Source organism: Phallusia mammillata, chromosome 6 (genome assembly GCF_965637545.1).
Source record: "Phallusia mammillata chromosome 6, kaPhaMamm4.hap1.1, whole genome shotgun sequence".
NCBI classification, from domain to species: domain Eukaryota; kingdom Metazoa; phylum Chordata; class Ascidiacea; order Phlebobranchia; family Ascidiidae; genus Phallusia; species Phallusia mammillata.
The window spans coordinates 11566300-11590537 of record NC_137257.1 but is presented as its reverse complement, the minus strand read 5'-3'; the positions used below and the strand labels follow the sequence as shown (position 1 = coordinate 11590537).

The following is a 24238-nucleotide window of genomic DNA, read 5'->3' as shown; positions in this document are numbered from 1 at the left end:
ATATATTTGGCACCTACATTTCATTGAGTCCCTTCTTTTTTTTCAAGGCACTTTATAACATAATTGTTTCTGCAAGCATAATCTAATGGTTCCCCACACATATGCATAGGCGATTTGGTAACAGTAAAAATAGGGCACAATCATTGTTAGATATTTACCAGTTTACTATACACATCATTTGATCTACACATATGATTGTTTTTGCAAGCAAAAACGAATGGGTCCCCACACGCGCGTTTGTGCGGATTTATGGTAAACAAACATCCTGGTTATTTTTAGATTCTTAAGGAAAAACTTAACCAACTTTAGCCTTAACCCAACTTTGAAAGTTTTGTCCGTATTCTTTTTGCATCATTATTGTCATATAATTACAAAAAAAAAACAGTAAATAAGAACAGGAAAAATACTTTCAAATGTAATCTCATGCTTTGACCTTGATATTGTCGTTCAAGGTCAGTTTTTAAACACAATTTTCCAAAATGAAAATGTGCTTGATAACTTAATAAAACGACATAGCATAACTGCGCAAAAACAGCTGATTTCTAATCATCAACACGACTCAACAGAATTTTTAGCTCTTCCGGCAGTTTTTTTATTGTAATATGCCAACGTTTCGATGTCCCATACGAAACACCTTCATCAGGGTAATGACATACATTGCAAACACAAGTTATTATAAAGCGAAAAGGGCGGCGAAACACACACAAAAAAGGCGGTAGAAAAAACGCATCAACACGACTGTCTCGTAAAACGTCCGTCCGGACGTCAAGCTGAGCACTCCCGCTGCATTCACTCGTCTTAATCGTAAACGAGTGAATTCTGAGCACTCCCGCTGTATTTACCCGTCTCAATCGTAAACAAGTGAATTACTACCTTGAGATTTGAGACTTCTATATGACTGACAGTGTACATGTGTTATGGACTGTAAAAGTAACTATTTGGCCGATTAAGGCAAATTTTTAAATACTAAACGAATAACCTACTGCAAACAATTGTTTAACTTTTCACCACATTAGGGCTTGTATTTCTGGCCTAAAACTTATTATTTTGGGGTTTAAGGGGTAAAAATGGGTGAATCCAATAAAAAGTTACAAAATTCTTTAGAATAGCTTACGTTGCACCAACCAACAAAGCATGAAACCCTCAGATTATGTACTTGGGTCAGTACAGCTAATTTTTAATTTTTTTCGTTTTGGGGGCCTATGGGTGAACCGCTGGGTCGTTTGGGGTCAAACTTCAGGAGGATCAAATTCGGAACAATCACTAACATCAGTGCAAGTTTGAATACATTTAAAGCACTCGTTTTTGACCAAACGCACTTAACAAACCAGCAGTAGACAGAAACGAATATTTTGGGGGTTAAGGGGTGAAAATGGGTAAATCTTTTTTAAGGCACAAAATTCTTTGAAATACCTTATATTGCACCAAACAACAAAGCATATAACTCCAAAAAGAAGTACTTTAGCAAGTATAGCCGTTTTAAAAATTTCACGTTTTGTAATGTGTGTAAATTTGAAAAAGTTTGAACCATTCTTTCTTGACCAAAACGTGGAAACAAATCCGCGTTAGACGGAAAAAAAGAAAAAAAAAATATAGACAAAAACAAAATGTGTCCCCTTCAGGGAAGGGGACCCATAATTAGCAAAAACGTTTTTAGGGAATTGTCGGGTACGAGTTTGCATTTAAAGACAAATCAACGTGCATATACTTTCCTCTAGGGCAGCAACATAAGCACATCTTACCAGTTTAGCTGTATTCATAAAATAATGGTTCACACAAAAATATGGTGCAATATTCAGACAAACGCATTGTTACAGCAGTGAATTGTTAGACCACTTATCACGTCACACATAGCCCAGCCTTGAATTCACTGGTTGTGACATTTCTAAAGACACATTGATTAAAAGCAAGAAATGATTGTTCTAAATATGACTTAAACTCCATTTGCATTATGCACAATAAAAAAAGAGTTAAAGAGAGAAAAAACAGGAATTTGCAAACTGAAAGTTTAAATAACAACACAATGAGCCTCACACCCAAAATCAACGAACAAATAATCCTAAGAATGACCTATTTATTTGAAACCAACACTTTAACACTTCATACACTTCCATTTGAATTTACAGTGAACAACTTTATGAAATATAATGCACTTGAAGCAGCACTGGAATAAGCTTCCCACAATGAATCACCACAACCATGAACCACGCTTAATGGTTGAGTTGTAAGTTCTATAATACACTGTTGTTGCCCTTTGATTGTTTTGCAATCAATGTCCTTGTATATCACTTCAAAGTTGTGATCTTTAGCCAAACTGTCCAACAACTCACAGGGCTTATGATTGGAGTTAACTGCCACTTCAGAGAGTACAAGTCTCTCACCAAGTGAATTCGCTAGTTCATGAAGAGCAACTTTACTTTTAGCTTCCCGGCTTTGATTGGTGACATTATCTTTCGCTTCTGGTGGAAGGTTTAATATTTTATTGTACATGTTACTTGCAGCAATTCGTTTTGCATGTTTTTTTGCTGATCCACTTCCATACTCTTTAAATGATTCAACCGTACAACAAATGATAAATTCCTTTTTGTGTGCTGGACCAGTTTCATGTGCAAGTGTGTATTCGGGTAATCTCCACCCTCTGGCCACAACCGTTTCTTGCAGAGCCCCGACTGGATTATTTTCATCTGATTCCTTAGCAACATGTCTCACCACATGTAAATTGTTTTGATTATCATCAACTTGGTTAGTTTCATCAGGAAGTAAACCTGCAGTTAAAGCTTTAAACACAGCCTCAGCTGCTGCATGTTTTGCTTGCTTTTTGCTCCCTCCTTGTCCAGTTGCAGTGACATCTCCCACCATACATCTGTAAACAAACTGGGGCTGGTGTGCTCTTCCTTCTAATGCTGTGAGGTCATAGCGAGGGGTTTTACCAAGCTTTTGGCAATATTCTTGCAATACAGATATTGGTGTTTTGAAGTCTCTTGATGGTTCGGACTTAGGCGTGACCGATAAGGTGCTAACAGGACTCATAGTAAAATCTGCATCCAGAATAGCAAACTTGTTACTTTATATTAGGCTGTGAAAGCAACTCTGAAAAACAAATATGAATAATACATTAAATGTTCTCATCGACATTTCTAATGAATGTATGGTATGTGAATTACAGCAAGTAATTTTATATAATATACATAAACACACTGATTTCTGTGCCAACTGAGTAACTTTGTCAACATGTTTTTCATATGGAAGTTGTGAAGAATGGCAAGGCATATGTATAAATAAACCACACTGATTAGAAAGTCTGGTTTTCAACTGGGGTCTGTTTTCCGAAAGGGGGGTATGAGTTTAGGCTTACTAGAAACAGAAACTCCTAAGTTGTGTGCCCAGAAATAGGTCGCCTTTTAGAACCACTTTTTGTGATGCACAGAATTAAATGTATTGCAAAAACCTTTTTAAATTTGGATTTATCACAACTCACAAGTGAATGCACATTCATTTTTTTTATTTGACTATTTTTTACTGAATCTTTGTGTCCACAACTCCACAGAATTAATTACCAAACCTCTATTTATTGAATCTGAAGGACTGTGGATACATTTCATCACAATATCATTTTTTAGATTTGAGGCTTTCTTAAACAAACTTCTCCTAGTAACAGAAAAAATGTAGGATATAAACAGTGGTGGGATACAAATTTTTTGTCAGTCAGTTCTATCACAAAAGTCATATTTTTCAGCAGGTTTTATTACAAAAAGTCCATTGACAATAAAACCAGCAATGCTAACCGGTTCGCTGATGTCATAAAATTTTGTGAGACTGTTCTATAGAGCCGGTGCAAACCGGCTGAATCCCACCACCGCATATAAACATTATGTCCAAACCTTTGATTTCAAGCAACATTTGTTCTGCAGCAATTACAACTGGTATTGCATTTGTAGTTTTTGGAATTCAGTGGTATGTATTCAAAACCAGTAAACAAATTCAAAGAGAAGGTGGCTTTTGCAAAGCTTGAACACCTGTCTGTACAAAAACCCCAAGTCTTCAATTTCACCTGGAGGGACAAAACTAAATGTTTGTTCGCACAGCTAGCCAACACTTGTAAATTATAGGCAAATTACCTATCTTTCATATCCATTCTGCATAGCGCATACGCTAAATCCAGTCTCCACTTTGTAATAGCGTTACCAGTAGGTCTCTACTTACGCGATGCTCACAATTAAGCCTATTTAGTTACATCAGTGGTTCCCAAACTTTTTAATATTTTTTTCTAAACGGTCCCCTTGCCATTATTTCGAGGGCTCGCGGTCCTTAAGCCTAAATGTGTATTTCATGAAAACAAAAGTTGATTACAGGATTTTAGCCAGTTGTGCAAAATTGCGCATAATAATCATCCAAGGACAGCATGTGACTTCACAAACAGGACAAAAACATTACGATTGTGCGCGAACAATTGCATTTATTATAGCTGTCATTCAATAAAGGCCATTGTTTAGCAATGGAGACAGTCGATTCTCAATTCTACTTTGATTTAAACTTATTTAGTGGCACAAACTGACGCCAAATAAGATTATAGAATTACTTCAATCGCCTCACGGACCCCTAAAGGACCGCGGACCCCAGTTTGGGAACCGCTGAGTTACATGATCGGGTTAGCGACCAGTGTCATTCTGGCAGAATAATTTCCCCTAAACACAAAAATTTTACCACAAAATTTCAGGTACCATATCAAATGAAACATTAATGAAAAACACAATTAAAAAAACGAAAAAATAAATGGAAAAATGACATGATAAAGAGCATTTTAATGTAATCACAGGTCAAAGAATATAAATACTCAAAATAAAATAGAACCATGCAAAATCTTGTGCGTCCATTGTGACATTTTTTCGAATTTTATTGTCATAATAGAAATCATAGCTCTCAGTGTCAAAACACACAAAAATTAGCCGTGAAAAACCTTAATTTTGAAACTGTTCCGGAGGGGGCTTTTAACCAGCTGGATACCATGTTGTAGCCCGGAGCTTACTCTTTTCTATCCCGTTGCCGTTACGAGACACCCTTTGCGCATTTTTACAGCAGAACGCTTTACGCGAGAGACCTTTTTCAAATTTTCAAACATCTGTTTAATTTTTCCAATGCGAATAAATTAGCCGTAAACAACCTCAATTTTGAAACTGTTCCGGAGGGGGTCTTTTAACCAGCAGGATACCATGTTGTAGCCCAGAGCTTACTCTTTTCTATCCCGTTGCCGTTACGACACACCCTTTGCGCATTTTTACAGCAGAACGCTTTACGCGAGAGACCTTTTTCAATTTTTCAAAGACATGTAGATTTTTTCTAATGCGGAAATATATTAAACAAACAAATAATGTGTTTATTTTCCCTTAAAGCTTTTTTTGTAATCACCACTGCGTATTTCACTACAAATTAAGTCAATGTGCATGAAAGCATAACTGCACTACATGCGGCAATTATCTCCTGTTTCCAGTGTGTGTGCCACGCGTGCAAAAGTTCTTGCATATAATCAGTAACAATGGGCATTATTCCGTAAAAAAGTAATTTCTTGACACGTTTAGGTTTGTCCTTTGTCCTGAAGTGAGGTTTCCAATTTTTATGGCCAAATAAAACCTAAGTCAAAACAAATGCATACTAAATCGACTCGTGATAGAAAAGCACAGCGGAGCTGCAAACATAGCACGGCACTGAAGTATAGTCTGTTATAAGCACAAGACATATATCCACACGCTTATGTATATGATAGATTTCTGAAATTTCGCATCCTTGTACTGATTGCAATTTCATGTTATTCTGTACAAGCTGATTAATTACATGTTTTAACCGGTTTTAGAGTCGATACGGCTTTCCCGTTTCTAATGTGCGAATGCGTCATGTTGTCGGGCGGTCATGCCCTTCGATCATTTAAGATGTTCGCTTCTCATTTTTGATTGGCTCATTGGAATGAACTATAACTTTGCACGTTGGTATTGGATGCAATTTCGAGTTGGTCTGCAAAAATTGATTGAATATGTGCTAACCGTTCGTTTTTTATCGCTGGTAGGTCTTTCCCGTTTCCATGGTGCGAATGCGTCATGTTGTCGGGCGGTCATGCCCTTCGATCATTTAAGATGTTCGCTTCTCATTTTTGATTGGCTCATTGGAATGAACTATAACTTTGCACGCTGGTAATGGATGCAATTTCGAGTTGGTCTGCAAAAACTGGTTGAATATGTGCTAACCGTTCGTTATTTAGCGCCGGTAGGTCTTTCCCGTTTCTGTAGTGCGAACTCGTTATGTTAGGGGGCGGCCATGCCCTTCGATCATTTAAGATGTTCGTTTCTCATTTTTGAATATTCAAACAAACTAAAATTTTGCATGTTGATAATACAACATGGTATCTTGCTGGTTAAAAGCCCCCCTCCGGAACAGTTTCAAAATTGAGGTTGTTTATGGCTAATTTATTCACATTGGAAAAATTAAACAGATGTTTGAAAATTTGAAAAAGGTCTCTCGCGTAAAGCGTTCTGCTGTAAAAATGCGCAAAGGGTGTCTCGTAACGGCAACGGGATAGAAAAGAGTAATCTCCGGGCTACAACATGGTATCCTGCTGGTTAAAAGCCCCCCTCCGGAACAGTTTCAAAATTAAGGTTTTTCACGGCTAATTTTTGTGTGTTTTGACACTGAGAGCTATGATTTCTATTATGACAATAAAATTCAAAAAAATGTCACAATGGACGCACAAGATTTTGCATGGTTATTTTGAGTATTTATATTCTTTGACCTGTGATCACATTAAAATGCTCTTTATCATGTCATTTTTCCATTGATTTTTTCGTTTTTTTAATGTGTTTTACATTAATGTTTCATTTGATATGGTACCTGAAATTTTGTGGTAAAATTTTTGTGTTTAGGGGAAATTATTCTGCCAGAATGACACTGGTGGTTAGCGATGCGCGTTAACCCCCATAGAAATCTATCGCGGGTATTCCCCGTTGTAACCCGCTAATTCTTACCGTAAACCCAAACTGCTGTAACAGCAACATAAACGCCTATGCTCCGTTGCGCCACCTACCAGCAGTTCTCAGACCGGGCCAAAGCTGAAGCTCAGTGTTAGTAGCTCTACCCTCAATATCAATGCGCTTGCCATCTTGTGTATGTAGTATCTATGGTTATACTATAATTGATTTTTCAATTGATTTGTTTCTTTTTATGCAAGTATACGCATTTTTGTAAAATGCGGTGTACTTTAAAAAATATGTTTAATCTATTTGGGTATCGTACCTGCAACTTTTAAAACTATTTCGGTATGGTCTAGCTAAAATTCTGCCAGAATGACGGTGGTTTGGTGTACTGTATCCACAGTCCACAGATATGACGTGTGGTCATAAAAGTATACCAGATCCAAACTTTATTAACTCTATTGAACTGAACGGTGTTTGCAGGCAACTAGGACCCCCATAGATATGGATTTAGGTAAGTACACTTTTATTTCACAAGAAAAGACAAGCAGACGACTTTGGTTTCAACAATCTTTTATAATCAAGTTATGTTTTTTGTTACGTTTTTTTAATGGAAAGTTGGAAATAAAACAAAGGTAAACAACAACCCATAAAAACAAAACCCTACCCAACTTTATGGAACCCTAACTAATCTGCTGAACTTTGAAAACATAAGTTTCCTTCAAAAACTTAAACATGCACATTTAGGTGTGTGATGCCAGAGACAATTACAATAAATAATTACCAAAGAATATTAATCTAAATCATCTTGAACTTCAAAGCATTGCAGACAACTGCAAATCTTTTTGTTAAGGTTAATAACAACATTGTTCATAGGAATCCCAGACAAGTATATGTACAAAATCCGGGCAATGTGATAGCAGACCAAAGCACCCATGTAGTTGTTCTCTTTTCTCATGATCTCAGCAAATTGGATAAATTGCTCATGTACATTGTCCAACTCTTCCATATAATGGCCATTACGTTGGTTTTTGTAAGCATTTTCCTCAATTTGGTTCAATTCAGTCAACATATCTGAAGGTTTGTGTTTGCTCATTAGGTTTAGGGATTTCAATAAAACTGTTGAAACTGTAATGGACCGATTCCATTTCACTGGGTCTGCATTTTCCCAAACAACCTTAGCACAATCCAGGTACTTTTTGCATTTGTTCATATTCTTTAGAGAGCACAAAGCTCTCGAAAAGTAACATCTTGCAATAGCTGCATCTTCTTTGCTGTTGTCTGAAATTTGTTTTCTGAATGTGATTTCCTGTTTAAGATAATCCATTGCACCTTCATATTTCAGCAAAATCAAACACCGGGCTATTTGATGCAAAGTATCAACCATGATCCTGTTTTCGTTAGATTTGTGGTTTTGTGAATCAACAAACCAACAGGTAAATATTTCTAACAACTTGTACAGTTTTAAGGCATTGCTGTAGTTTGTTTGCATGAATTCAATTTGGCAAAAGCACTCTGCTGATGGAAGAACAGTTTCTAATTTTGGTTCAAGTCCAAGTTTTTCCATAAAGTGCCTGAAAGTATGTGATGTCATGACATTGTATACAACTTGTTTCATGTCATATCTTTGCATGGCTTCTTCATTAAGTACATTCATGGCATTTAAATCTTCGATTTCAATGTTTTCACACTTGTAAAACTGCCAAACTCTTTTCATTAATCGTAAAGCATTGTCATACTCAGCTTGCTTGTAATGTTTAGTGTTGTCATTTGCAAATTGTAGACATCGTAAAGTAATATCACTAGTCTTCTGTATTCTTGTGTGGATGTTAATGTCTGGAAATGTTGTTTGTTCTTCCAGGACATTCCCAGAAATTTGCATGTAGACTTGTTTCACAAATTGCTTGTAGGGCTTCATAATTTCCATTTGGAAATTGTTCAAAATGCTGTTGACTGTTTCCCAAAGTAGTGTTAAAAATTCAAGAATCTTGGCTTTATCCCTAAGATCATTTTTTTGCAAAGCTTTAATGTCTTGGATAAATTCATCATTTTTATCGAAATACATTGAATATGCCATATGAGGCATAAATCTTTCAACATTTAACCTTTCATACTGACAAAGTCTTGCTTTTGTGTGATGGTGCGCTTGGTATATGTCTCCTTTTTTGAAGAATTGAAAAGCCAAGTTGTCATGCAACCAATCTAAAAATGATACAAAAATATAAATAAGCAACAGCCATGGTTTTTAAGTTTATCATAGACTTTTAAGTTAAGATGATCTTTTTTGGATTTAAGATTTCCAATTGTTTTGATAAACATTTCTTACCTATTTCCCCCTTTTCCTTATTTGTTGAAGTTGGATTTTCCTTAATTAGTTGTAGTTGTTTGTTGTAAAATTGAATTATTTTGTCACTCATTCCAAAACATTCCACCACTGCTTCATCTGATGGGTGAGATTGCAGATTTATTTCTACCACATTCTGGTCGGGTTTATTGATCAAATTAGTCACAAGTCGTCTCATTATTTCCAGGGTCTTGAAAAAGTCTACTAGATTGTCAGTAGTAATGCTGTTTGTAAGACATTCGTTACTTGTATCTTGCGCAGAAGATCTCTTTATTTTGAAACCTTTTACATCGTTTTGTGTGACAATTACATCTTCTTGTCCTCTACTTTCCATGTATAACCTTAAACGAATTTCACAAGCGGTTGCTGCTGCTAAAACTAAGCTCTCCACATCTGTTACAGAAATTCGAACATTTTTTGCTTTTGCTAAATCATGAGCTATATCAAATGCTGTGATAGACGGTAGTTTTGCAAAGTACGCTATAGCAAGCATATACTGTGACATTGCCCTGTATGCCAACTTTTTGAGGTCATATGTGTTGGTTGTTTTGTCTAAACAGTTGTTTGCAAGTTTTAGATTGTGCACATCCTCCAATATATTCATTATTGATTGTTTATTGCTGCTTAAGAAACGCAAAACTTTGCAAGCGAAGTCTTCATATAGTTCTTGACTTCCAAATACAAAACAGGTCTTAGTTAGCACATCAGCAAGGTGGTATCCATTTTTCAAAGCTTGCTCGGTGTTTAAATATTTAAGCATTTCACTGATTGGTTTAATCAATTCAGTAGACCATGGTTTGCTTTTTGTCCATTCCTGTCTCCCCAGTGGATTTTTACATGCATATGGAGCAAATCCATCTGGTGAAATACCGCATGGAGTGTGGGCATCATAAAACCAGTCTTCCTGTTTGTCATATGGATTGTTGAGTCCTGGAATATTTGCAAAGCGAATTATTGTCTCACCCATGTTTACCATAATTACTTGAAACAATGTTGTTGTCCATCGAAAATACTCAAGTTTATTGTCATACCCTGGCATGTCTTGAATTCCCTCTTCTAAAATGACAATGTTTTCAAAATCTGAAAATGGTGTTATCTCTTTTCTTGCCAAAGATCCCATTCCAACAAGTGCATATTTACATGGTGGATCTCCCATTACTTGCACACAGTACTTCATGATATCATGCATACATTCAGTATATTGACAAGTGATTTCATTTTGAAGTTCTTCAATTTTTCTTGCCCATTCTTGGTCCCTGTTCTGGCCAACTTGTATCAGTTCCTCAAGTTTACTTGAAACAAAGACACGCATTTTTGAAATTTTGCAAAATAGAAGTTTGGCTTTTGCAACCAAATCTGCATCTTTGTTTAAAGCACCTGATAATCTGCATAATTTTTTGCAAAGCTCATGTAAATCTTTTTTTATCTCCTCCACATTATCAGGTTTTCTAACAATTGCTGCATTCAAAAGAACTGCACTTCTAACCCAAGACAGTTTTGCCAAGTTTTTTTGTTGTCTGTTTTCAGATGAATTATACAATATTGCAATTTTTTCCAGATTTTTACCCAGTTGATGAATGGATTTTGCTGACCGAGCTGGATTTATTTCCCTTCCATTGCGATGACAGACAGATTTCAGTTTTTTTGTTAAAACGGTATGTTTTCTTAACAAGTCATCTATTAGTTGCTCATAACTTGTCGCAGTAGATGCCATAGCTTATATCATATGTTAAAGAATACCTTTAAAATAACGAACTTAAATTAAACTATAGTTATGACTATTTATTGCTATTTCTACACTAAATTAAACAGTCAAACTAGCGTAGTTGTTTTTTTGTTCTGAATACGTTTTTGCTTTTCATGCGAGTTTTCTTAAACCCGCCGTTTAATCTGAAATAAATTTGCTTCTTTGAAATACGTCTTTTTTATTTTGCACAGCAAAGCATTAGTTAAAAGGACACACTTGCCAAAATCGTCGCCAAGCCGTAAACAGTAGCTCCTTCTTTAAATGTTACGATAAGTTGTGCAAAAAGTGAGACCACGATTGGATCGAGTTCTAACACGCTGAATCTACACCTTCACCCCAAAACAACTTTATTCGTATGAAAGAGTTCTTATTTTCATTTCCCTTGATGTTAGTTTCGTTTGAACAAAAACCTCCTTCGTCTGTGATTATGAAAAAACGTTTATTTTACCTAAAGTTTCGCCCGTTTAAATCAACACCTCCTTCATCTGTAGTTGATACATGGCGGTGGCACCATTGGTAAAGTTATTTTGAAACTTGGCTGCAAAATATCAATCTGATACCATGACACTATTGGTAGAGTTATTTTAAAACTCGGCTCCAAAGCGTCAAACTGATATCTGTTAAGTGAGGCTCTGTGTTATGTAACGCACATGACAGTAAAGTATTTGCTTTCCGCGCACCAGCAGCCCCATCACAACAAACGGTTTATTTCGAATATAGGAAGTATGGATGAATAAAATCAAATTTCAGATTGGACAAAACGTTTGGCCAGGTTCAGGATCAAATTCATATTTGTGTTCTGCCTTCTTCAACTTAGACCAGCAGTGTGCATTCGTACAAAACGGATCTGCTTAGCACAAAATTCTACGAATAGAATGTCAGGTATACCTAATAAAATGATTTTTGGCAAGTTTACTTTTCTTTCGGCGTTAAATAAATTTGCGGGTTGATTCTATTAAGGACCGAAGAAGCACACAAATACAGAAAAATATTTGTTGCTACATAAAAGAGTTGAACATTTTCCCAACATAATGGGGCGCTCTTTAATTTAACTTTGGGTAGCGGGTTACATAGCCTAAAGCACATCACTTCATAGGTGGGATAAATTATTTTTTTCCTTCACACATAGAAATTCGGGCATGAAAACCTACATCGTTTCTGAATGGGACAGACTGAAAATTGATTTTGCGACATATATTGGCCTGTGATTACAAACGTGCAGGTAAAAAAATGCGTCAGAAAAATCGTACATTATTTGCTGCTAAGACCAAAACGAATATTTTTTTTAATCTCAGATTAACATTTGACTAATTTCAGAAATGACATTTGAAACAACTGGTTAACCTCCTGCTACATGTTTCCTGTTGAAATATGCTTAAACTTTGTACTCTCTCGTTATAACTTTTTACGATAGGCTACCAAAGCTTACATAGCATTTGATAATCTTTTAAAATAATCGTGTCCTCAATAAACATAGGCTACATTCTAAAAGTCAGACTCATCTACCAAGAAGTCAAGGTCAAAATCCCTTTACTACAAACTACAAAGCAACTCCTGTGTTACAAAGACGAATTCCATACTAAATATCTTAAACACATCAAAAGCAAATAAACTGATGGTTCTGAAACGAAATTTTATTATTGCGGTGCCTATGTTTTTTAGTTACCATTTAATTGCGTCTTGTGACGTAGCCTAATGATGTTTTCACCAATTGTGACATAATTTGTACAAACATTATTGTTGCATGGTAAGTCCCTCTTCGCTAATATGTATCACAGTTTTGCAACATTTACATGAAAGCTTAAGACGATTCAGACAAAAAAACGGCTAGTCAATTCATGTAAATGCTAAAACACTCTTGGTTTCCTGAGCACTTGCTTACTCAGCTAAATGACTCTTCCAGGGGTGCACAACCTACGGCCGCATGTGGCCACAGGAACGAATTTGTGCGGCCGTGAACATGTATGCTACAACATATGTACTGGCGGTCGTGACACAAGTAATACTTGACATATTATGTATTTGGATTTCAAAGCTGCTCCAAACAGATTTTGTAGGACCAAAAAGAGTATTTTCAGCCTAGTAGGCGTATGTGTCCGAATTTTTGTACGCCTATTGAAAAAAAAAACAAGAAGACACTTGGCGACCGTTGGTGAAAAAAGTGTCTGCGATGCGGCGGTCATGGAGAAAAAGGTTGTGCACCCCAAGGTTAATCCATCAGTCGTGCTACTGCTTTGTGAATTTTGCCAATTTTATTTATGTATCTGTAAATCAACTGACAAGATAAATAGATTTTTGGCCTTAAACTTGTCTGTTCTTGGCTGGGATTTAACAGATAATTAATAGGTCTACCATAGGCTACGTATTACGTATTAGGCAACTTCAAACACACCCAACTTATCCATATGTCTTTTCGAAGTAACTTCGTTCGATGTTTACCAAGTATTTCTCAACCTAAGAGTCCTAGACCAGTGGTTCTTAACCTTTTTAGTGTGGGTTCCCACCAAAGTCAAACACCAACTTCGAATTTCCCCCTCTGTTATTTTTATGATCATGTTTTTGTACCCTATGTATACAAAAAAAAACTTTAAATGAAATAATTTTGTGAAGCGATTTGGCCTGGACCCTAAAGGTATACTACAATCTTATTTAGTTTGAATAGTGCTTCTGTGAGGGATTAAACTTTTTGGAATACTGAAAAGTCTGCTCTGCTTGCATTAATCATTTATTGCATCACAATAAACAAAGGAAAGGGTTTTATTCGCGCACAATAGCAAAGTCATTGATGGCTTTAGTCTTCTCTGTGACGTAACAAACGACTTTATTGTATGTGTCTTGGAAACCTTGGTGAAATTAATCTTACTAATCTTAGAATGTAGGAAAACCACGTTGCACAATAACTACTTGATCTCGGCCTAACACCGCTTTACGTTCGCAGAAATGTCCACGCCCTGCTTCAGTTTTACAAAGGTTAAAATCGCATCGGACTTCTTACTTGCTAGGATGCGCACCACATTTCAGCATTAAAGACAGAAGTTGCATACGACATCTTCATCCACCTAAATTTCACTCCATTCATTGTCATATCATTCGAAAATTTAACTCGTAGTCCACCGCTTGTGAAATGAGCTTTCACAAGAAATTCGCTGCCTAAAGTCATTTTCAGCATTTACATTAAACTTAATTGGTATTTCTTTACCCCAACAACTAATACATCCATTTTGCAAGGATCTCAACCCAAATTCACCGCAGTCCATTGTATGCTAAGACTTGGTCACAGCTCACTGAACATAACCCCCAAACAATACTGTCGTTGAGCTTGTTCTTTCAATGCCCATTATCAGCTCGTCCCCGAATCACTTTGCTATTAACACTGCAGAAAACTTTGTTTTTTTTTACTTTTGTGCCTAATATAACGGGGAAATTTGTAGTTAATGCTGAACAAACGTCATACACCAAGTTGCATATTTAATAAAATTTTCCGTCTAAGTGGTGCAAAGTTATACAAATTGGTCGTTTTTTTGTACATGAAACACACAAGAGACTCAAATAAAACAAAGTTTGCGGATTTGTACATTCATATACCGAAATTTTTTAATGCGCTAGTGTAGGCCCTATTATGGCCTGGAAATGTATGCTAATATATCTTTAGTATCTACAATTTAGAAATCAGGACTTATTACTAATTGACAATGAAGTCAAAGCGATCCATACATTTTGAATGTTTGTTCCAACTATTCCTGATGGTTACAATAAACACAATAAACAAATTTATATGTTTGGTAGGCCTAAACTCGACGCAAACTGCTGCAAACAAACCAATTTAGATTTTTTCGGAAGCAAAGACTAACAGTCCAAAAATACTTCTAAATTAACAATTTTCCGGCCTTGTTTGTCCATAACTTTACAATAAAAAGCCGAAAACATTGAATACGATTCGGTTCGGCACCTGTAATTTTACGCTTTAGCGAATCGAATGCGTGACGTCACGTAATGCGCATCAGTTTGACGATTCGATTCCCCATGTTGATGCTTTTCGTATTGTTACATAATGACACGACAAAGGGTAATTTTCAGTTTTTGAACTTTGTAAAAAAAAACTTATTCGCACATTTGCCCCTTTTCGAAACGGCGTTTAAGGGCTTGGGGACAAATGTAATAAATGTTTTGTACGAAACTTTTTGCCACTTAAGCAGAGGTGGGCAAATATAGGGGCCCGGGTTAATTTCATCAAGTTAAAAAGAATCACTTTTCATAAAGTAATCCCAGCAGATACTTTGTTTTATCAAAGACAGGACAATGTTAAGATTAAGCGCAAACAATCGCATTCGTGTATTACCTCGGTTGAAATAAATGGAAATTGCTCCGAATAAAATTGACACTTTACATCCCACATAAATTTAATTGTAAAAGTACTGTGCAAATTTTGGAACTGCAGGTGTGAAAGTAAAACGAACAAGGTTGAAGAAAAGTTTGCTGGTCACACAAGCTTAAGTTTGTTGGCATTGCTGTCGAACTTTATTCGCCCTAATGAAAATCGACTTTTACGTAACAAATCAGAAGGAAACGTCCACCGGTAAACACAACCATCTTTAAGTGTTGTTAGGTCCAACATATTTTCTCACTTCTTTTCTCAAATAGTTTATAAAATGGTTTTGCAATTTTTCAGATTGCTTTTTGCACCCTAAGAGCAAAACATTTGTAAATCTACCGTCTACGACAAACAACTTACATTTATATATTTTGCCGAGAAATTTTTATTCTCCAAAGTTTAACTCAAACAACAGCAATTTGAATCAGCACAAAATGATGCCACATAATTTTGTAATGCAGAACTATATGACGTTGCTTCATCAGCTTTTTTGATAATATTGTCTGCTTGCGAATTTCCAATGATAAACTAACTAGTTTTAACATCTTCCGTGCTCCAGTTCTTTTTTGATTTTTCCCAGATCTGGTGGCCGCACGCCAGAAACGTTGTTCATTTATCATCTCTGAAACTGATATACACCAAAAAGTTAGTTAAAAAATAATTAAACTTTTTTGGGTAAACAAGCTAGGTTACGAATGATGTTACGCTTTACCTCTCTAGTCTCTCGTATTAAGTACTCTTTAGTCAGGCGATACAATACATATCCCCCTACCACAACAAGAATCCAAAAAATGATTAGATTTCAAACGTTGCAAGTCCAATAAAATCAGCAGTACAGTATTGCTTATGGAATCTTGACAAAGCATTTGAATTTTACCTTAGATTTATAGAAATCGTAATTTTTGCGGAGTTACGAGTAGGTACTTTCCCGTATTTAGGAGTTCTTCCAAGATGTGACACTTTAGCTATTTGTTGAGTTTTATCGGACCTTTATGTATCAAACAAGAATTTTGGTAAAAACTTACCCATGCCGTTAAGTGTATAACTTCTGGAACTAAATATAGTTTAAAGCGAGTTTTTTTATTCTTTAAATTCTCCCCATTGGCTGTGGTTGCTGCGGTATAATAGTAAAATAAAAAAATAACATGCCTAAAAGGAGATAAACGCAAGAAAATACAATCATACAAAAAGTCAGAATTATGCTTTTAGTCCTGAAGGCAAGCACCGGGGCTTGTATTTGGATGTGACATAGTCAGTACAAACTACAAAGTACAAACCCATTGACTACAAACAAATTGGTTTGACTAGTCATGTTTTCATTAAAGTTTGATTTGTTGAGTGATTTTAACAGTGTCTTGACAAAAAAATATTCCGATGTTATTGGGTTGCCACCCGACTGGAAAAAAATTCATGTGAAGACAATAAAAAATGAACCAAAAAGTAAAATTTTACGTGTGGAATGGTTTACTGTGTGAGCATTGTGGCTTTTTTGATGTATGGTATATGTCATCTGATTAGGAATGGGCATTAGTCAATTAAGTCTTGCTATTGATGTGTTTTGCATTATATATTAAAACTAGAAATGGGAGCATCTCTTTCGTCTATTGGTGCCTGTATGTGTGGAAAAGGAATTATAAGCATTAACAGTGCAAGATACCTGTTTCAAGAAAATATTGGAGAAGGGTATGTACGACTGTATGCTAACCACCACTTACTTTTGTGTGGGACATAAAAAGATTTACTGGTTTGTAAGTGTTTAGCTGCTGGAGTTTAAACATTTACTGTGTTTGTTGCTTTTTGTTGAATGGACACATCATCAGGGTTCCTGCGGGTATGGAAAACCTGGAAAAGTAATGGAATTATGGGTCCCCTTCCCTGAAGGGGACACATATTGTTTTTGTTCGTATTATTTTTTTTTCTGTCTAACGCTGGTTTGTGAGACACGTTTGGTCAAGAAAGAGTGCTTTAAATTTATTAAAATTTACAATGATGTTAGTTAATAATCCAAATTTGATCCTCCGGAAGTTTGACCCCAATTGACTCAGCGGTTCACCCAAAGGCCCCAAAAATGTAAAATTTTAAAACCGTTGTACTGACTAAAGTACAGCGTCTTGTAGTTTCATGCTTTTTTGTTTGGTGCAATGTAGGGTTTTTTAAAGAATTTTGTATCTTTTTTTCGGATTCACCAATTTTTCACCCTTTAAACCCCGAAATAATCGGTTTAGTTTTAAGGCAGAAATACAAGCCCTATGGTGCAGAAATATTTGTTTTATTGAGTTATCACGCGCATTTTCAGTTTTGGCGAAGTTTTTACACCTAAGATGTAATTTAAACTCGATAAACGTACTTCTTCGGTTTCGTTTATGTCAGGCAAAACGTCATTGATCAACATAAATATGAAAAAATAAACTTAACTTTTTCAAACGCCGCGATAAATAGTCTTTAAATTCTCGTTGTCAGCTTGGCCGTCGCATAACCACGGGTGACTAAAGGTCAACTTGTAGGCATTACAACACAGTTAAGAATTTTTCATCATAACATATCTTCTTTATTTTTGACAAATCAATTCAAGAATCAGTACTTAAGTGATGTATAAATTAGGCTGAACGGTATTGTTACCGTATATACTCGCCTATAGGTCGCGCCACCGTATAGGTCGCACTATTAGTTTTGTGTTAAAAAAGTGTAATTTAGAGTTGACTCGCACATAAGTCGCACTGAAAATCTAGGGATTTAAAAGGCCCTTAGCCTAGCTGTTTTGCATAAATAACCGGTGCAATTGGTTGTTTTTTACCTATGAACTGCATTGCATTGAAACCGCAAAACTATGTTTTCTCAACAAAGCGGGAAAATCCAACGCACGCTGAGCTGACGCATGTGTGTGTGCGCTCATGAAACTGTCTCGCATTGGTATGTGCATGCACAAGCGCATGCGCCCGTATTCGATAGCACATTTCCACTACAATTCGCGTCCATAACGCGCACCCTTAATTTTTTATTGAAAATTAGTATAAAATTTTGCGCGTTATACTCGAATAAATACGTTATATCCGCCCAATAAGCCGACCGGAAAATACGGTACTTGCAGGTTTTTTTTAAGGTTTGGTTTGGGTGACCGCTAAGTAGTTTTAAGAGACCGCAAGTGTTTCATTTAAATACCAAAAAATAGCCATATTTGCTTAAACGAATTATTTATTAGGCTACTGGCAAATTTTGGGAAACCGCTGGAGAAATTTGGGTACTTGCAATAGCCGAAAACTTTTAATTTTGTTCCGACTTGGTGGCGATTTCCACTTACGTCGAGCAGATAGGTCGCACCTATATTTTTTTTTTAAATATAAGGAAAAAAGTTGCGATCTATACGCGAGTATATACGGTAAACACTAAGGACTGCATGCTGTTAAAAACAGTGTCTAAAGGTCATTAAACGGTCGTTTTTGCGAAACAAAGTTAAGTGAAAAACAAGTTGTTATGTATACCTTTGTAGCAAACGACTTTTTTTTATATAGTGTCTAATATAACAGTTAAGGCTTTCTAGGAAAATATGTGTTTAAAAACTGAACTTGAACGACAATATCAAGGTCAAAGCAAGAGATTAAATTGAAAGTATTTTCCCCGTTCTTTTTCACCGATTTTTTGTAATTATATGACAATAATGATGCAAAAAGAGTACGGGCAAACCCTTTTAAAGTTACGTTAATGCTTTGTGAAAAATTTGTCCTTAAGAATCTAAAAATAACCGCAACATAGGTTTGCCGTAAATCTGCATAAACATGCATATGGGGACCCATTCGTTTTTGCTTGCAAAAACAATCATACATGTAGATACAATTGTGTATAGTATACTAAATTGGTAAATATCGTATAGAATATATATATAAAATTGAAGTATATCAGAAAGCCACTTTTCTAGTTTAAATTTGTATTTTTAAGGCCTGGAAAAGTTTTGAAAAAAGCAAACTTTTGCAAAAGTCCTTGAAAAAGTATGGAATTTGGTGCCTCTTTTACCCTGAAAATGCCAGATAGAGATAGGGAATTTCAAATTACGTAACATGTGTATATTCGTTGCAAGTATGATAAATTTACTACATATACCAAAGCCTCTTTTCTAGTTTTACTGTGGGAATTGCTTGATTTTTTAAGGTTATGGATTTTTTTTTTCTTGAAAAGTTTTGGAAAAGTCATGGAATTTATAAACGAAAATTGTGCGGGAACCCTGCATCATGCTTTTGTTATTCATCTTTTGCTGTCTGTGTACTTCTTTTTTGGGAAATATTTACACATAATAGATATGTGTGTGAAGTTGTGTTAAATTTGGCAAATATAATGACTACATATCTAATAGGGAAAAAAACAGTTTCTTAAAAAAGGACTTTTTGGTGATATGTTGCAATTACAACAGTTTTTTTTTATAAGCAGTGTTATGTCATGCCATCTATGCTAATCTCCATGTTCTGTTTTTGAAGTGGCTTCAGTTACATTGATTTGATTGAAGATTTAAAATCTGGAGGGAACTTTGCCTTAAAACGAATTGTATGTCATGATGAAAAAGCAAAAGAAGATGCACTGCAGGTATACATAGCTATGGGCCCAGCAAACACTGTACATACTGTCTGGTGCTTGTCCATACAAAATTGTTACTACTCTGTCAGAAACAATGTATTATGTGGTCTGGACCATGATACTGAAAAGATTTTTTTCCTAATTTTCGGTCCCAAATAATGCCTGTTTCAATGATAAGAAATGTTTTTGTATATTTCAGGAAGTTCATTTTTGTCGCATGTTAAACCATGAAAATATTATCACACTAATTGATCACTGCATAAAAAACAAAGGCAATTTAATTGAAGTCTGGCTTGTCTTACCATTTTACAAGGTGAGTTTGTGATACAATTTTTCACCACTATAATAATGTATTATATTTTCACCACCAAAAATTTGGAAACACAACAATTTTGTTCCGAGTGAAAATTATTCAAATGAAAACAATAAAAAATGAACCAAATATAATAAAAATATGTAAAATTTTACATGCAGAATGGTTCACTTTATGACAAGTACCAACACCTTGCTGCAAAAAAAGAAAATCTTGATAAAAAGGAGGTTTTATCAATATTCCATGGTGTTTGTAAGGGGATTGAACAGTTTCATCAAAGTGATCCTCCATTGGCACATAGGTAAGTGAGCGATGGATGTGTGATCACAGGTTAGTGGTATAACACAGTGTGTGATAACCTGTTATGCTGACAATTTGTGTAAATCATCGTTTGTGACTTAACTAAATAATATTTGTAGTAAATGTATTTAATCCTAGTAAAATGGAATGTTGTGGCAACATGACATCCTTTATTTACCCTGTATGTATGAGTTATCTTGTATTATAGCACCTTCATGAAAAAAAATGTATCACATTTATTATTTTACTAATCTTTTACAGTGGGAAAACATTATTTTCTTTTTCGAAACAATTTTCTGTGGTATGATATAATTTAGAGCTTATTTATTAACTTTTTGTTGCCAGTTCTATATATTTTACTGTACGAATCATTTTTTACTGTAATTACATGTATTAATCACCTAAAGGATATTACACAAAATATTACTGTTTTCTGTTTGACAATGACAGTAAAACTCCTTTGGCAAATAGAAGAAGCTTATGCCAGTATCCAGGCAATGTGTTAATTGATCAAACATTCATAATTTAAAAGCAACCAAAGATATCCAACTAAAGGAAATTGTATTTCAGCAACTGTGTTGGTTCATTTTTTAGAGATTTAAAACCCGCAAATGTACTATTGTCTGATGAAAATACTCCGATTATCATGGATTTGGGCTCCGTTGCTCATGCAAGAGTGGAAATAAATTCTTTTAAGGAAGCGCAGTCTATGCAGGTTGTTTTTTTGCACTGTAAAAGTTTTAGATAGTCTTCATATATTGTGATCAAAAATAGCAAATGAAAATATTCTAAATTTGTTAGTAAATCAAGCAATTTTGACAACACTTTGTTGTACGGTATATGGCTTTGCTCACCCTCTTACAGCAATAAACCTTTTTCATCACTTTATTCCATCACTCTTTTTTTGTACACCGCATGTAAATTTACCGAAAACTCTTTATCAAACTTCTCTTCAAAACATGTCATGGAATAAAGTTAATGGACACTTTTGTAATTTACAAAGTCTATGTTTGCCACTATTAGTTTAAAAATGAATATTGTTACTCATAAAAAAATATTTTGTTAGGACCTTGCAGCTGAAAGATGTACAATGCCATATCGTGCTCCAGAATTATTTCAAGTTTCAGTTCCTTCAATTATTGATGAAAAAGTTGATATATGGGTAAACAATTTGTGTTTATTTGAGGGTCGCCATAGTTTCTTATATTTTAGAATTGCTTTTTCTGAAACAGACTAGGGAACATGCAAAATTTTTGGGAACATGTAAAAAGATTTGTTGGAAACATACAACACTTTTAATATGTTGAAAACTTACAATTTTTTTCTATACTGCCACCGACAGCAAATGTACTAATATTCCCGTAACCTTTAAGTCCTTAGGATGTATCCTCTTCAGTTTAATGTTTCTGGAAGGTCCATTTGATCAAATTTGGATGAGAAAAGATTCAGTTGCTCTGGCTGTCCAGAATGGAAACATTCCTTTCCCTAAAAACAATCAGTAAGTGTTATGTTTTATTTTGTAAAATGGTTTGGCAAATTGAAGGTTAACTCCTAAATTATTCAGCAATAGAATTTTATTTGAAATGTAAAATCTGTTGGCTAAACTATATTGGTTTATTATTTTTGTTTCGTCTTGGTGTTGTTTCATTTTGTACGAAGACCTACAGAGTGAATATTATCATTTCCATAAATTTAGACAGTTTGTATGTATAAGTTGATTCTTTCTGCCTTTGGAAACAGGCTTATGTAAACCACATTACCAGTGCATGATCCAAAATACAACAATGTTGTAAATACAAACAGTTTTGTGCTATAGTTTGGGGTTAAACAGAAATGGGCTATAGTTTGGGGTTAAACAGAAATGGGCTATAGTTTGGGGTTACAATACAAATGGATTTTCAGGAACTTTGACGGCTAGTGGACTGTGCTAGTTTTAAATGTGGACGAAATTTCCCTTCTGGGACGATTCCAATAAAGGGGTAATTGCTTATCAGTTGTTACACAGATCCGACTGTCAGTTTCCGCCCATAAAACGGTGGTAACTAACGTTTGCGTTTTACCCTTGTCTGTGTGGTTTTCGCTGCATGAAATATGCGGGCGAAATAATTGTTTTAGCATATCGTTATTCAGTGATTTTTTTGTCTTTTAAGCTAACAAAACTAATTGTTTTAGCATAACGTTATTCGGTTATGTTTTTGTCTTTTAAGCTAACAAAACTCTGTTAAAGATAACTGGATTGCCAGAAAAATGTGTATAACTAAAGTAAATGTGTATCTTTTCTCTTGATTGACTCCGCGGGATTGGTTTCACCTAAAGTTTTTGTCGAAACTGTCAGTAATTTTGCTTCCTCATATATGGTAACACGTGCGTTGGTTATTGTAATACAATCCATATGCTGTACGCATGTCTATACGGTACGGATTTCGTTTTTTCGTTACCATAGGCGTTTTTTTTAAATATTTTTATGTTTTTTTATATTTTTAAGGTACCCTACAGCATATCTAGATTTGGTCCGAAGTCTAATGGAAATAGAGTCTTCCAAGAGACCAAGCATTTTGTCAGTCATAGAACAAATCGAAAACTTAACGTAAACGTTTCATTTACTGGTCGTGGTAGATTTTCGGTGACCTTCATGACTTGGTGGTTGATTAAGTGGAAAAAGAAGAGTTTGGATGTTGGGGCGCATGCAGTTGCACAAAAGTCATGTCACAATTGTACCTGAGATCGATTTGAGGATACCAGAAACAGCATTCTTGATGTTTCGTTTTTAATTTCTTATTTTGTTCGTTTTACACAATTGCATCAATCAAGTATCCTTTTTGTCAAGAATGTAGTCTAGTTGTGTAAAGACAAGATGACAAATATTTGTCCGACCATTAAAAACTCAAATCGAGCTTAGCCAACATTAGGAGGCGAAAAATGTTGCAAGACGACAGAGTTGATGAATAAAGGATAACGGCACAAGCATAAACATTCGAATACACGGTCAGGGCTGACGTCCTTGGTTGCATCTGTTGTCGTTTATACTTTTTTTTATGTTATCGTTTTTACATTTTTTATTACACCTGCCGTGCGCCGTCCATGTTTAGCTGTTGTTGTTTGCTTTGTAGCTTGTGTATGAATTTTGAGCCGAAAATCATGTTTTGTGAACACGTTGTGTTTAACAGTTGAAAGTATATGACTATAATGCACTGATGTTGTTTGGGAAACATTCACTTAATGCATGGGGTCGGGAAACTTATCTGAAGAGTCAATAAAGACACATGTTAAAAATTTTGTTTAGGTGAGAGTCATACATTTTTATATATCTGTTACAAGTTGGAGGTACTACAAAGTCCGGCAAAAGTCAATAAATTCAATTCCAGTAAAATTATTTATTCCTTATTTGGTTATGAAATACAAGCTATAGTATCCTATAAGATGTGTCTAAAAGCCCGACGCAGTAATCAAATAGGCCACATTTGTGGTATGCAAATTGTGGCCTTTTGTTGCATCTGCCAGGCAACAAGATTTTTTTACCACGTTAGGTATTTTTAATGGAACGCTTTTGCAGATCACAAACTCCAGAATAAGATGCCCTTTCGGCAGAAAAATACCATTTTTTTTCTGAAGTCATAGCGCCATTAGTGGTAGTTGTCTTGCC

The 24238-nt window shown here is 35.3% G+C and overlaps 3 protein-coding genes and 1 long non-coding RNA gene across 6 annotated transcripts; 2 read left to right on the top strand and 2 right to left on the bottom strand.

Annotated features, from left to right (window-relative positions):
* Positions 1-1738: 1738 nt before the first annotated feature.
* Positions 1739-4329, bottom strand: LOC145233180 (RISC-loading complex subunit tarbp2-like). Of its 2 annotated transcripts, none has more exons than XM_080097856.1 (3): positions 4119-4329; positions 3882-4065; positions 1739-3090 (listed from the first exon to the last, which is right to left on the bottom strand). In XM_080097856.1, the coding sequence occupies exon 3, from the start codon at positions 3028-3030 to the stop codon at positions 2101-2103; it is 930 nt and encodes a 309-aa protein (XP_079953982.1). In that variant the 5' UTR covers positions 3031-3090; positions 3882-4065; positions 4119-4329; the 3' UTR covers positions 1739-2100. The 2 variants fall into 2 exon arrangements, with proteins under 2 accessions (XP_079953982.1, XP_079953981.1); XM_080097855.1 differs by having other exon boundaries at positions 3882-4051.
* A 3075-nt stretch (positions 4330-7404) lies between these two features.
* Positions 7405-11215, top strand: LOC145233932 (uncharacterized). 2 transcript variants are annotated; one of them, XR_013861217.1, is made up of 4 exons: positions 7405-7470; positions 7833-8148; positions 8302-8392; positions 10859-11215. It is a non-coding gene; the product is annotated as an uncharacterized LOC145233932 (long non-coding RNA). The 2 variants fall into 2 exon arrangements; XR_013861218.1 differs by having other exon boundaries at positions 7413-7470; positions 8056-8148.
* On the bottom strand, positions 7750-11014 carry LOC145233931 (uncharacterized). Its single transcript, XM_080098694.1, has 2 exons — positions 9283-11014; positions 7750-9158 (listed from the first exon to the last, which is right to left on the bottom strand). Exons 1-2 carry the CDS (start codon positions 11012-11014, stop codon positions 7750-7752), a joined length of 3141 nt encoding a protein of 1046 aa, XP_079954820.1.
* A 5699-nt stretch (positions 11216-16914) lies between the features above and the next one.
* On the top strand, positions 16915-23790 carry LOC145233619 (serine/threonine-protein kinase 16-like). Its single transcript, XM_080098383.1, has 8 exons — positions 16915-17102; positions 19886-19991; positions 20182-20295; positions 20457-20596; positions 21190-21310; positions 21662-21757; positions 21969-22093; positions 23081-23790. Exons 1-8 carry the CDS (start codon positions 17002-17004, stop codon positions 23184-23186), a joined length of 909 nt encoding a protein of 302 aa, XP_079954509.1. The 5' UTR covers positions 16915-17001; the 3' UTR covers positions 23187-23790.
* The last annotated feature ends 448 nt before the right edge of the window (positions 23791-24238 follow it).